At 45.7% G+C, this 13109-nt stretch overlaps 1 protein-coding gene across 1 annotated transcript in view; it reads left to right on the top strand.

The window, feature by feature from the left end:
- Positions 1-13109, top strand: part of DNER (delta/notch like EGF repeat containing) — a 423033-nt gene that overhangs the window by 343136 nt on the left and 66788 nt on the right. The window contains exon 9 of the mRNA XM_008259280.4: positions 9219-9341. Coding sequence (XP_008257502.3) covers positions 9219-9341 — 123 coding nt within the window. The remainder of the gene's footprint in view (positions 1-9218; positions 9342-13109) is intronic.

Genomic DNA, 13109 nt, shown 5'->3' on the forward strand with positions numbered 1-13109 from the left:
AGAGGGGGAGCGACAGAGGAGATCCATGCACACACAAAGAATGTCCCGTGGAGTAAGGCTGGGCACAGGAGAATGAATGCGTTGCCCCACATTCTGTGGTGCCGCGGGGCTCTCTCCCCACCAGTGATATTAGCCAGAACGGGAAACCTCATAGACAACCGGGATCACATAGTAGTGTTATTTTCCTGGTGTCCACATCTTTAACTGTGGCTGAGGGGAGTGTGTGATCTCCTGGGGACCAGCCTCGATGGCAGTCAGAGAGTTATGGTTTTCACATGAGGTCCTATGATAGAGAGGAGGGGAAACACCGTTGAGCTATGGCCACACACCCGTACAGGACCTGTTCTCCATGCTCCCCACATCACCCATGTGCTTCAGCCTGATCGCAGGGTAAAAACAAACCAACTCCCCAAACACTTCAGATCTGCTTTGAACTCAGTCTGCACCAGGGCTGTGTGCAGTGGCCTCGCCCGGGGCAGGGTGGGTTGGGGGAGGGGGTTCCTGAATGCATCCTCATCCTCTCTGGATGTTGGAGGTCTTCCCGGGCGCTGTTCTCTGAGGCAGCAGGGAACACAAACAGCCCCCTTCCTCCCCTAGAAGTGACACAAACAGAGGAGTTGCCAGAATCCGCTGTATAAGTGTGAAAGCCATCTGGCTACCACCAGAGTCTTACAACTTGGGATTTGTCAGAGTGTGACAAGGCGGTGGGCGAGGGGAGGAATGAGCTGGGGAGTAAACAGCGGGCGGGGCCAGAGCTGGCCCTATCCAGCTGCTTCAACGACGCTGTCCTCAGACGGGGTGAGAGAGATGACAGGGAGCAGGCATGGAAGGCCTCGCCGCGCAGTGGTGCGGCGGGGAGGATGGGAATGAAGTATGTCTGAGGCCTGGGGGCAGCAGGTGTCGCCGAGCCCTGGAGTACAACCCTGGCTCCCCTGTGTCTTTGCGGAGCAGCTGGTCCTGGAGGACAGTGCTTGCCCTGAGGAGCAGGAGTGGTGTGACCCAGAACAGCTCCCCCAGTGGCTTGATAAAGCAGGTCCTGCTGTGAGGACACAGAGCAGTCCTGACCCAGTTACTGAACATCGAACAGGGTTCTAGGTTGTCTGAAGATCACCAGCCAGGGACTCACTCCTCCCTGCCCCCTTCTTCCCATTCGTTTGGTGTGATCAGCCCCCACTACACCCTCCCTGGGGGTATGCCTGCTGCCTTCTGTGGGACAGCTCTGCTAGGGAGAGTCGCCACGGGCTGCTGCTACATCTAACCCACAATGACAAGCCCAGAAATCCCTTTTCTCTGGTGAATCCACTGTTGTGCTTCGCAACAACCTGAAACCTGTGTGTCCTCCAGACTCCTCAAGGCACTCTCTTCTTGTCAGTGGCTCCAGGACAGTCATTCTCAGGAGAGATCTCGGTCCTCCAGGGGCCATGTGACAATGTGTGGAGGTTTTGATCGTCATAGCTGGGGCGGGGTACTGCTGCTGGAATCGCAGAGTAGAGGTTGGGGATGCTGCTCGGCCCCTCACAAGGCCCAGGACAGCTCCCCACGATGAAGCATGATCTGACACACATATCAACAGTGTTCTCGTGCAGAACCCCCCTTCCAGGGGTCATGGACTGAGTTTCAACCCCTTCAAGTCTGTCTGTCGAGTCTCTTACCCCCAGCTTGACTATTTTTGAATCCAGGGCCTTTGAAGAGGTCACTAAGCTTCAGTGAGGTGTAGGGGTGGGGGCTCTAACGCAATAGCACCAGTGTCCTGTAAGCACAGGAGTTGCGCCAAAGGTGTTGACATACTAAATGAGGCCATGAGGGGGCGCCGACAAAAGGCAGCCATCTGTAAGCACAGGAGAGAGGCCACAAGCTCGGCAACGCGTTGATCTTGGACTTCCAGCCTCCAGGATGCCAAGAAAATAAACTGCTGCGGTTGGATCCACCCAGCCTCTGGTATTCCGTTACTGCAGCCTCAGTGGAGTAATGCACTGAGCAACGTGCTTTAGGGACAAGGAAGAGGAACGCCCAGGGCTTGGCCAGCTCCTTTACCTCTCTTACTCTTAGTTCCTCGTCTGTGAGGAACCAACTTGCTCCTTCATCGTGAGGATTGAACTCATGAACACTCGTGAAGGGCCACGACCCCGCGACTGGACTGTAAGCTCCTTGCAGGTGGAGAACCCCTGCCATTGTACTTTTCATCCAGGGCACCTGGGGACTCCCAGGGTGCACAGGCACATCTTAAGTGTGTGTTATCAGTGACATTTTGGGTGCTGACTTACTGTCCATATCAGATACTGCAGGCATGCCTGTGAATTCTACACTGTCTGCCTCTATCTTAAGGCTTACCCTCTAGTGGCTGTCTCCACATTAATATGATTTCAGACAGTGCAGTCATGGAAATTGAGTGTTGTGTTGAGTGACTGTTGGGGGGAGCTACTTTATGTAGCATGGTCAGAAAAACCATCTAAAGAAGCCATGTTCGTTTTCTTACTTGCACAGGCTCTCTTTATTGATGACTTAAATTCTGCTGTAGCTCTTAAGAAGTGATTTTCCAAAATGAACAACTCTTGCTACAGTCTTTTCTTGATTTTCCTAGAAGTACGTTCCAGGAAATTCATGTATCTGAAGACTGCTGTACAGGTGAAGCAGCTGGACTCTAGCCTTGGAGAGTTATAAGTAAGATTTATACCCTCATGCATGCCCAGTGGGATGGGCCATGTATGAGGAAGAGTACTAGACCTTGCTTTGCCATGGTTGATATCTGACATCCCAGCAGAGCCCTGTATTTATTGTATTGCCAAGGTACCCTCTGAGGTGTGGTCCAGCCCCCATTAAGAGCCATGGTTTTCAGGGTCTTTAGGAATCTAATGATTCTCCTGCTTCCCAGCTTCCAGCACTGCTCTCCAGCTGTCCTTGGCTTCCTTCTTCTCTGGTCTCCACTGCACTGCACGTCTTGGCCTCTGCTCTCCATCCCCCGGCGCCATCCACCTCCCAATCTGGCTGCCTGTTCTCCACCTGCCCATCGCTGTACATCTGACCTTAATCCTTTCTCATTTTTCCTTCCCATTGTCATCTTTGTTAAAAAATGCAGCCCCACTTCCAGACACCAGATTCCCAAGAAGTTCTTTCTGTGCCACTCACATCCATATTTCCTGCTGGCACCTTGACCTCACCACCTGAACCCCAAGTTTAACGCTTTCAAAGTTAAACTGGTCTCTTTCCACTCACTTAACCCAAACTTGGCAGCCATTTCCACCACGCTCTCACCTCCGTCATCTGGGTGGTTAGTGTTCTCTCAATTCTTTTTTTTTTTTTTTTTTTTTTGACAGGCAGAGTGGACAGTGAGAGAGAGAGACAGAGAGAAAGGTCTTCCTTTGCCGTTGGTTCACCCTCCAATGGCCGCCGCGGCTGGCGCACTGTGGCCGGCGCACCGCGCTGATCCGAAGGCAGGAGCCAGGTACTTCTTCTGGTCTCCCATGGGGTGCAGGGCCCAAGCACCTGGGCCATCCTCCACTGCACTCCCTGGCCACAGCAGAGGGCTGGCCTGGAAGAGGGGCAACCGGGACAGAATCCGGCGCCCCGACCGGGACTAGAACCCGGTGTGCCGGCGCCGCTAGGCGGAGGATTAGCCTAGTGAGCCGCGGCGCCGGCCTATGTGTTCTCTCAATTCTAAGGGAGTTATTGGAACTGAATATTCAGTTGCAAATTTTGCAAAGGTTGGAGCAGTGGAGCTGAAGATCATTGTGCTGTGAGGGGCCACTCTAATCCCAAACTTATGATCTCATTTTATTTTTGAAAAAAAGTCTTTGGACTAGCTATTTTTTATGCCCTGGGCATATTTCCCTAAGCTAATTTGTTTGCCCAAGTTAATTATCAGCAGGCGGTGGCAGCCTCATTTTTCATAGAACCTGTTTCTTTTGGAAGGAATGCCTTTTTATTCATACAGTCCGATTTAGGATCCTTGGCACGGAGTGTAAAGGGTGCCTTGACATTTCCATAAAGACATTTAAATGTTAGCGTCTCTGAAGAAACAGTTTTAGAATAGGAAACCTTTTATCTTTTTTTCCCCCAAGGAAGAAAAACATCACTGGCTTAATTATCTCTATGAAATAGCTTCCTCATTTGCTTTTCAGGTTGCTGGTGGAAAAATTTAATGATACCATTTTCAAAAAATGCAAACAATTACTGATGATTTTGTGAAGTGTGCTTTTGATTTTTGTCTCTGTAAATGACACCTCCGTTCAGAGGTCAGAGTTGTGTTATAGGGTTATCTGGGTACCCTTCCCGGCTGATTGTGAGATCTGCTGGGAGGGCAGGCACAGGAAAAAATATGCCACTGTGGTTGTGCTCCGTGCTGACCGTAAAAGGTCCTTCTCATTAAGGAAAGGAGCCAAATGACACTTAGCTCTTTAAGTGTAAATAAAAGCTGACTGCAGTAAAAAACAAAACAAAACATAAAACTTGCTTTCTGAGCATACTTTGAAGTATACATTACACTACCGTTAGCCATGGGCACACCGTTGTGCAGTGCACTTTAGAACTCGTTCATCTTGCATAACTGAAACTTTACTCATTAAAAACCAGCTCTCCATCTCCCCTCCCCATAGTCCCTGGCAACCACCATCCTACTTTCTGTATTGTTGGGTTGGTTTCCCTCGGTTGGTTTCCTTACAAAGTATACCCTGTAGTATTTGTTCTGTGACTGGCTTATTTCATCTGCCATCAAAACCTGATGGTTCATCCATGTTGTAGTATATGAAAACGCTTCCTTCTTCTTTTTTAAGATATTTATTTCTTGATGAGAGAGAGAGAGAGAGAGAAAGAGAGAGAGGTCTTCCACCTGATGGTTCACCGTTCAAATGCCTACGATGGTTGAGTTGGGCCAAGCTGAAGCCAGGAGTCACAGTCAACTTAGGTTGACATAAGGGCCAGGACCTAGGTACATGAGCTATTTCCTGATGCCTCCCAGGGTTTGAATTGGCAGGAGCTGGACTGGGAAGTGGGGCTGGAACTTGAACCTGGGTTCTCCAATATGGGATGCAGTCATTCCAAGCGGTGTCTAACCTCTGCACCAAACACCCATCCTGGATTTCCTTCTTTTTAAAAGTTGAATAATATTCCATTATGTATATCTACAGCATTTTCTCATATTAATTTGTCTGTCAGTAGACACTTAGGTTATTTCCACCTCTTGGCTATTGTGACTAATGCCAACAATGAAGGCGGAAGTGCCAATATTTCCTTGAGATCCTGTTTCAGTTAATTTGGGAAAATATTCAGAAGTGGGATTGCTGGATCACATGGTAGCTCTGTTTTTAATTTTTTAAGGAGCTTCCATAGTGTTTTCAGTAGCAGCTGTACCATTTTGCTTTTCCAACGATGTTACATATGGGTTCTAATTTTTTTTTTTGGTTTGTTTATTGGAAAGACAGTTACAGAGAAGGAGAGAGAGAGAGAGAGAGAGAGAGAGAGAGAGAAGAGAGGAGAGAGGCCTTCCATCTGCGGGTTCATTCCCCGAGTGGCTGCAATGGCCGGAGCTGGGCCAATCTGAAGTGAGAAGCCAGGAGCTTCTTCTGGGTCTTCCACATGGGTACAGGGACCCAAGGACCTGAGCTGTCTTCTTCTGCCCTGTCATGCACAATAGCAGGGAGCTGAATCAGAAGTGGAGCAGCCAGGACTTGAACTGGTGCCCATATAGGATGCCAGCACTGCAGGGGGCAATTTTACCAATTACACCACAGCACTGGCCCCATGGGTTCCAATTTATTCACATTATTGCTTATATTTGTTATTTGCTGAAATTTTTAATAATAATAATTCTATAGGTATGAAGTGATATTGCATTGTGGTTTTTGTTTGTATTTTTCTGATGATTAGTGATACTTATCTTTTCATATACCTGTTGGCCAATTGTATTATCTCATACCACACCCCAAAATCAACTCACCATAAATTAAAGACTTAATTATAATACTGGAAACCATAAAACTCTTAGAGGAAAACATGGGGAAAAAGTTTCATAACATTAGTGTTAGCAACAATTGTTTGGATATGACACTCGAGGCAAAAATGGACAAGTGCCACCTCACTGGACTAGAATGCTTTCACCCAGCAAATGAAATAATCAAGAGAGTGAAAAGGCAACCAATGGAATGGATAAGGGAATAATCCATAACTGGTGAAAAGAAAAACCCACTGATCCCAGAATAGGAGTCAGAGAGCTTGTTCTGCAAAGGGCAGGTGGTAACTATCGAGGCTTTGCAGATCACATGATCTCTGCTGTGTTGTGAATGGGCTGTTGCCGTGAAGGTACCATGTACAACATGTGAGTGGAGCCTATGTACCAATAAATCTGGTTCATAAAAACAGGCTGGGTTGAGTCATCATTTTTCTGATCCCTGGTCCAGAGCATAGTTTCTCAACCTGGTATAGTGACGTGGAGACTCTTGTTGAAGGAGGGCACTGTCATGTGTCTTTAAGTAGCATTCTTGGCTCTGTCCCCTTGAGGCTGGTAGTTACCCCTTCCCCTCAACCCTATTTGTGACTACCCAGGATATCTCCAAATATTGCCAAATGTCCTCTCAGGGACAACATGGATAGTAGTTGAGAACATCTTGTCTAGATCATTGATGTAACCCGATGAAGAGTAAGAGAATATTTCCCTAAAATTATACAAAATAGGGTAGGAAAGAAGAATTGGAAGTGATGGTGTATTTATTGTAGATAGGACAAGGTCTTTTCAAAGGGTTCGTTATTGCTGCCTAAATTTGGAAAGCAGTTCAAAAATAAATGGCAACATACTTGAAAAGTGCCCTGTTAATAATGCAAATATGAGCTCAACCTACTTTTGTGATAGGCACAAGAAACAAAGCAGTTCGCATGCTCTAACGGGACTTTCTGAGTTTGAGGTTGGCTTGAATTGGAGAGCTGGAAAAAAACCTAGTAGTTCTAACTCCCACTTGAGCAAGGGTTTATTTTTTCTGCTTATCTGAATTCAGAATGAACACAGTCAGGGTGACTTTTGAAAGCACTCACATGGTTCTCATTGTTTGGACAGGGCCAGACAAAAATGGCCTGGTTTCATTGCAAATTGGCAGTAACACATGTTTTCCAAAGTTGAAAACAGCATAACACTCATGAGTGAATCGCAAAGAATGTCATCTTTTTGCCCTTTAAAATAAACACCTGTCTTGCAAATGGGAAAAGAAAAGGCATCTGTATCAAGAAATTAGTTCCTTTTCTTCATTCCTATTTTTATATTTTTAATCATTGAAAAATTGGAGTGCAATTGAAAATACTATAATTTATGTAATCACGTTTTCTAACAAATGTCAACAAGAACAACCCATACATTTCATCAAGAGTTTCACTTAAGCTTGTTGAACTAATTTTCTTTCCTAGTTTTTCAGGCACTGAACGAAAATGACTGCGTGTTCCCACTTATATGGGCAAACTGAAAAGTTGACTTCATAGAAGTGGAGAGTAGAATAGTGATTGCCAAAGACTGAAAAGGGGAGGAGGGAGTGGAGGGAGGATGGTTGCTGGGTACAAGGTGCAGTGGGATGGGAAGAGGAATTCCTAATGTTCTACAGAAGTCAGGTAACTGATTGAAAACAGTCAATTGTGTGTCTCAAAATAGCTAACAGAGAGGATTTTGGATGTTCTCGTCACAAAGAAATGGCATATCTGAGGTAATGAATATTCTAATTAATCTGATCTTTACACAGTGTATACATGCATTGAAATGTCATACTATAGCCTGTAAAACGTACAACTGTGTCAGTTATGAATAAACATACATATATTAAATTCTCAAAGAAAAAGAAAACAAGGTACTTTTAAAAGTTCATGGAAAATGTTTTTAAAATTTTAGTTTATTTTGGTATAATTTTGCAGTCGGTACATGGGGAACCTTCAAAAAGTTCACTGAGAATGTGTGTTATGAAAGAACTACATGGATTTCAAAAATGTCTCTGCAGCAAAATAAACATCTTTTAATTCAATTTTCCATGAGTTTTTTATTATTTTGTTTCATATGAAAATTTATTAATACATTAGATTCTCAGGGTTACAGCAAATGCATGACAATTGCTCATCAGTACAACTACAACACAGTTCTCATCAACTCTCATGTTAATATATTAATAAAAGAGACCAGATTCAATGCATTTCATGCGTACAATTCCAATAATAAATGATACTTCTTACCCCCTCCCTTCCCTACCTTTCCTCTCCTCTTTCTTTCTTTTCTTTTGGAGATAACATATTTTTTAATTTACATTCTAGTCAAAGACTTAATAATCCACTAATGGAGAGAGTTCAACAAATAAACAGGAAAATGACTCTAGGTCAGCAGTATTTTTTCGAAGTGCCTTCATACATTGATGCTGCTTTCCTCTTTGAATGAAATTCTCTAGTTAAATACATGCGTCTCACTGATGTGGAGGAGGAGTGCAGCTTCCCTCCTTGTAAGGCAGTGTTACTCCCGTGATGTGAACTCTGCTGTGCTGCTGCTATGAACTTGGCTGATGGACGCACTCAGTGACCAAGTGATCGGTGCGGAGCCAACACCAGGCCATTGTACATACCATTTTGAAACCATTCAGTGGCTGAGTGGAATCATTTCTTTGATGCTTGGGATTGTGAAAAACTGTGATAATAACAGGTTCCTTCTTCCTGGTCTTCCCCGAAATCCATGCTGTGATTTTTTTAAATGATTTATTTTATTTGTTTCAAAAGGAGTGTTGGAGAGAGGGAGGGAGGGAGGTGGCGAGAGACAGAGACAGAGACAGAGACAGAGACAGAGAGAAAAGCATCTTCCATCTGCTGGTTTACTCCGCAGATGACTGCAATGGCCAGTGTCGAGCCAGGCCGAAGCCAGGAGCCTAAAACTCCAAACAAGTCTCCTAGATAGAGGGGCAGGAACTCAAGCACTTGAGATATCTTTTCTGCTGCTTTCCCAGGCACATTAGGAAGCTGGATCCAAAGTGGAGCAACCAGGACTTGAACTAGCACCCATATGGGATGCTGGCGTTGGCAGATGGTGAATTAACCCACTGCACCACGATGCTGGCTTCTGCATCGTGCAGTTTTATCCTGAGAGCCCTGGCCCCTTAAATCCTATCTGTCTGCACTGCCCTTTCAAATGAGTATCCAAGCACCTTTCTTGCAGGCTGCTTCTGTGGGTTTTACCTAGGATGCCTTTGACAATGGGCTCTCTCTCTGTGCCCCAGGTTACCATGGCCTCTACTGTGAAGAAGAATACAACGAGTGCCTGTCTGCTCCTTGCCTGAACGCCGCCACCTGCAGAGACCTGGTTAATGGCTATGAATGTGTGTGCCTGGCAGAATACAAAGGTAAGTGGCCGCTTAGCCTTCCTGTGCCAGAATGGCTCTAAATGATGTCATGACTTCTCTACCTAAATGCATGAACCTCTACATGGACCGTGGGTTTATTCAGAGTCTGAATCAAATGCTGCTTCTGGGATGACTGAGGGGTGCAAGGAGACTGATTGGCAGGTCTCATGTTTCCCCTGATGAAACAATCTCTGTCTTGCCCTTTTCTTAATGCCTCCTGGCTTTTTTGTTTGTGTTGAATGTGTAAAAAGCTGAATACAAAAGGGGATATCGAGGCGGACATAGGGCAGACATAGGTCAGAGCCCATGACTGTGAAAATGTGGGAGAGGAGAGCGCACTGCTCCATAGGGCTGGCAAGGCAAAGATGGGAGGCTGTGCTCTGTAGTGGAGGGAGAGGTGAAATCCTACAAAATTTTTGGCCACTAAGCAGATTCTCGTTAAATGAGTCAGTTGAGAGGGAAATGCTAGTTCCTCTGAGTGCACCCCTGTCAGTGGACATTGATAGAGTGTTTATAATGCAGACACTGTCCCCAAGTACCCGCCTGGGTGAATTCGTTTACTCCTCCCAACAGCGCCACCTGGTGGATGGTGGTGTTACCCCATGAGTCCAGCCGTCTTGGCTCCTAGAGACTCCCCCCTGCTTCTCCACTGGCCGCTGGCCATGATTTGTGCATGGTGCCTTCCTTGAAGCCCAGACACTCTCAGATGGCTTCAGGCCAGGAACGCCTGTTTTTCAGCTGCTGTGGACATTTCTCTGAGCTCAAACTTCAGGGCTGGGTTTAGATTTTTGGAATGCTTTTGTGGGCTGCATGTTTAGCTGTTTCACTTAACCTATCACTTCCATCCCTACTTACTGGATACCGTCCACCTGCCTGCTGACCTTGGGCTGTGACCATCCTTGCTTCTCTTTGGATGGACTCACTTCCACTTAGTGATCTTTTGGCCAACCTTGAGAGCTTATAGGCCGCACCGAAGAACTTGGTCAAGCCCCTGCATGAAGAGGCTGAAGCTGAGCCAACTCTTGATGTTTGGCTGATCTGATGTTTCTTTCTATTTTCTTTTGGGTTATCATTTTACTGTTTAATTTTTTTGAACATTTTTATGGGAGATAGTGCAGTTTTTCCAACAGAAATATATACCATAAGCCAATCACACCAGGCAGCCAACCTCCCATTTTCTCATCTGTTCTCTGTGTTTGGAGCCTACCAGCTCTTCTCTTCTGTGAGCTGCAGTTCTGCATTGTGCTGTGCAATGCTAAAACTGGGCTCTCGTCTCTGTGTTAGGGTTCCTGTTATCCCACCTCCTGTCCCCGGCCCTTCCCTCCTTCTTTTGGAATGTGATGCTCATTTAGAAGCCAACCCCACTGACTTAGAAGTCTATCATCATGTGGAGGAGTGGGGAGGTAGCTCAGTTTTGGAAAGAAGAATACAGGAGCAGTGAGACGGGGACCCGGGAGCTCATCCTGGTCATGTTCAGCCTCCGGTCGAGCCTGCAACAATCTCTGAAAAAGTCTGGTCTTCACTTTCTCTGTGTAAAATAAGGATAATAATGCTTGTGAGGATCTTGCAGTTCTTCAATAAGAAAATTAGTGGCAATAAATGTGCTTTAAAAATTTTAAGATGCCAACATTCTTTGGTCTGTTGTAGAATTTTTTTAAAAAAAGATTAATTTGAAAGTCGGAATTACACACAGAAAGAGACAGATAGAGCTCTTGTATCCACTGATTCACTTTCCAGACGGCCACAATGGCCAGGGCTGGGCCAGGCTGAAGCCAGGAGTCTCTTTCCGGTCTTCCACATGGGTGGCAGGGATCTAAGCACTTGGGCCATATTCCATTGTTTTTCCAGGGCCATTAGCAGGGAGCTGGATCAGAAGTGGAGCAGCTGGGACACAAACCAGTGCCCATATGGGATGTAGGTGTTGCAGCCAGCAGCCTTACCTGCTATGCCACAACACCAACCCCTTGTGGTAGAATTTTATAAAGCATATTTCATCTTTGTAAGTGACAAAATTATTAACTGGATGTGTCCTGAATATACTCCATCCATTTTTGTCTATGAGTCTCTGCTCATACAATCATTAAAAAGAAATAAAAAAGAATGCAACTGCAACTGATGACTCACTAATGTCTCTGTAAATTCATAGATTGTGATACTAGCCTTTTTTCATTTTTCTTACATTTTTCTAGAGCATTCCAACATTTTGCTACTTTTCCTGAGCCCCATATTAAGCCCGTCAGTCCTAGAATATAACTGACTTCACCCCCATCTTCATGGAATACAGCAGAACTAATCATGCGTAAACACCTTCAGATTTATCTAGCATTGCACTCTCTATAGCAATGGTTCTCAAACATGTTTGTGTGTGAGAATCTACTGGTGAGACTGTTAAGTATAGATTTTTGAGCCCTACCCAGTCTTATAGTTTCTAATTCACTAGCTCTAGGGCAAGGCCTGGGAATTTGAATCCCTTGTGAGCTCTTGGGATATGCTGTGGCCCTGGCCCCTGGGCCGCCCTTCGAGAGCACTGTTGCTCTGCACACTTATCTGTAATCACATGAGCTTTGCCCTCTTCCCTAGTAACTTATCACCTGCTTTTCTTGCTCACAGCTAATCCTTTCCTATATACTCCAAATTCCACCCCTTCCATCTTTCTAAGAACTTAATTCTAGCAATTATCTCTCTGCACATCTCCTATGTGTTAATCTCTCCTGGCTCCTCTCCTTCACCCTATAAATATGTTCACACATCTCCTGCTGTAAGAAAGTGAAATCCTAGGAGAATGCAGCTAAGTTCACATTCAGCATTCCTGAATCCTGCAACTCTCCGCCAGGAGTGACCCAAGAAGGTAGATGTCCCCAGCGAGGGTCTTGAATGCTCTGCGGAGTTGGCTTCTCAAGAAAAGGGTGTGGTGCTGGGAGCCTTTGTTTAAAACAGAAGCAGGGACTGGAGTTTCCAGGAGAACTAAGGATTCTATGACCAGCTGAGCCCAAAGAGAGAGCCCTCAGTAGAAAGTTCATGCTGTAAATGTGTTGCATGTGACCTGTGAGGAAGAAGGGTGTACTGACCTTTCCAAAAGTGAAGTAGACACTGGCTGCCCGCCAAGGGAATTTCACAGTTGGGTTGAAAGGGTGGTTTCTGCCTGTTTGTACCTGGGAAGCCTTGAGAACCCCAAACTGGGATGCCTCCCTGAACCCATGTCTTAGTAGCCAGGGCATCATTGGCTGTCCATCTAACACTGGGTGAGAGTGAGAATCTCTAGTGTCATCTGTCTCTGCCAAGATTTTCACTGTCAGCCTGGTGAGCAACTCAAAGAGGTAGAGAAATTTTAGGAAATAAAAACAAAATTGCTATAACTCTAAACACTCAACAGAGGACGTGAAAAGAGTGAGGCACACTCCTCAAAATGGAATTTGGATCTGAAAAAGCAAAAGGAGGAAGTATTTCATGATAGACATAAAAATATGAAGAAATGGAAATCCCCAGTGAAAAGATGGGACATGTGGTGAAGGGAGCCGATGTGGGGAGCAGCCCGGACTGGACTGAGTTACTGGAATTAAGACTTATTCTATGCATCTGCTCTCCCACAATATGGCGCTGGGAGAGAAGTAAACAGCTTCCGCACAGCTGCCTCCAGTTCAACCAATTAACTGTAGGACTTGCTCCTGATTGGAGAGCAGCGTACTCGGCGTGTGGGCAGCCGAGTTAGGATTGGCAGAGGAGGACTATAAAGGAGGAGAGAGACGGCATGCACCAGGAACATCTAAG

This window comes from Oryctolagus cuniculus, chromosome 3, assembly GCF_051225735.1.
Source record: "Oryctolagus cuniculus isolate XC-2025 breed Fujian yellow rabbit chromosome 3, ASM5122573v1, whole genome shotgun sequence".
In the NCBI taxonomy this organism is placed as follows: Eukaryota; Metazoa; Chordata; class Mammalia; order Lagomorpha; family Leporidae; genus Oryctolagus; species Oryctolagus cuniculus.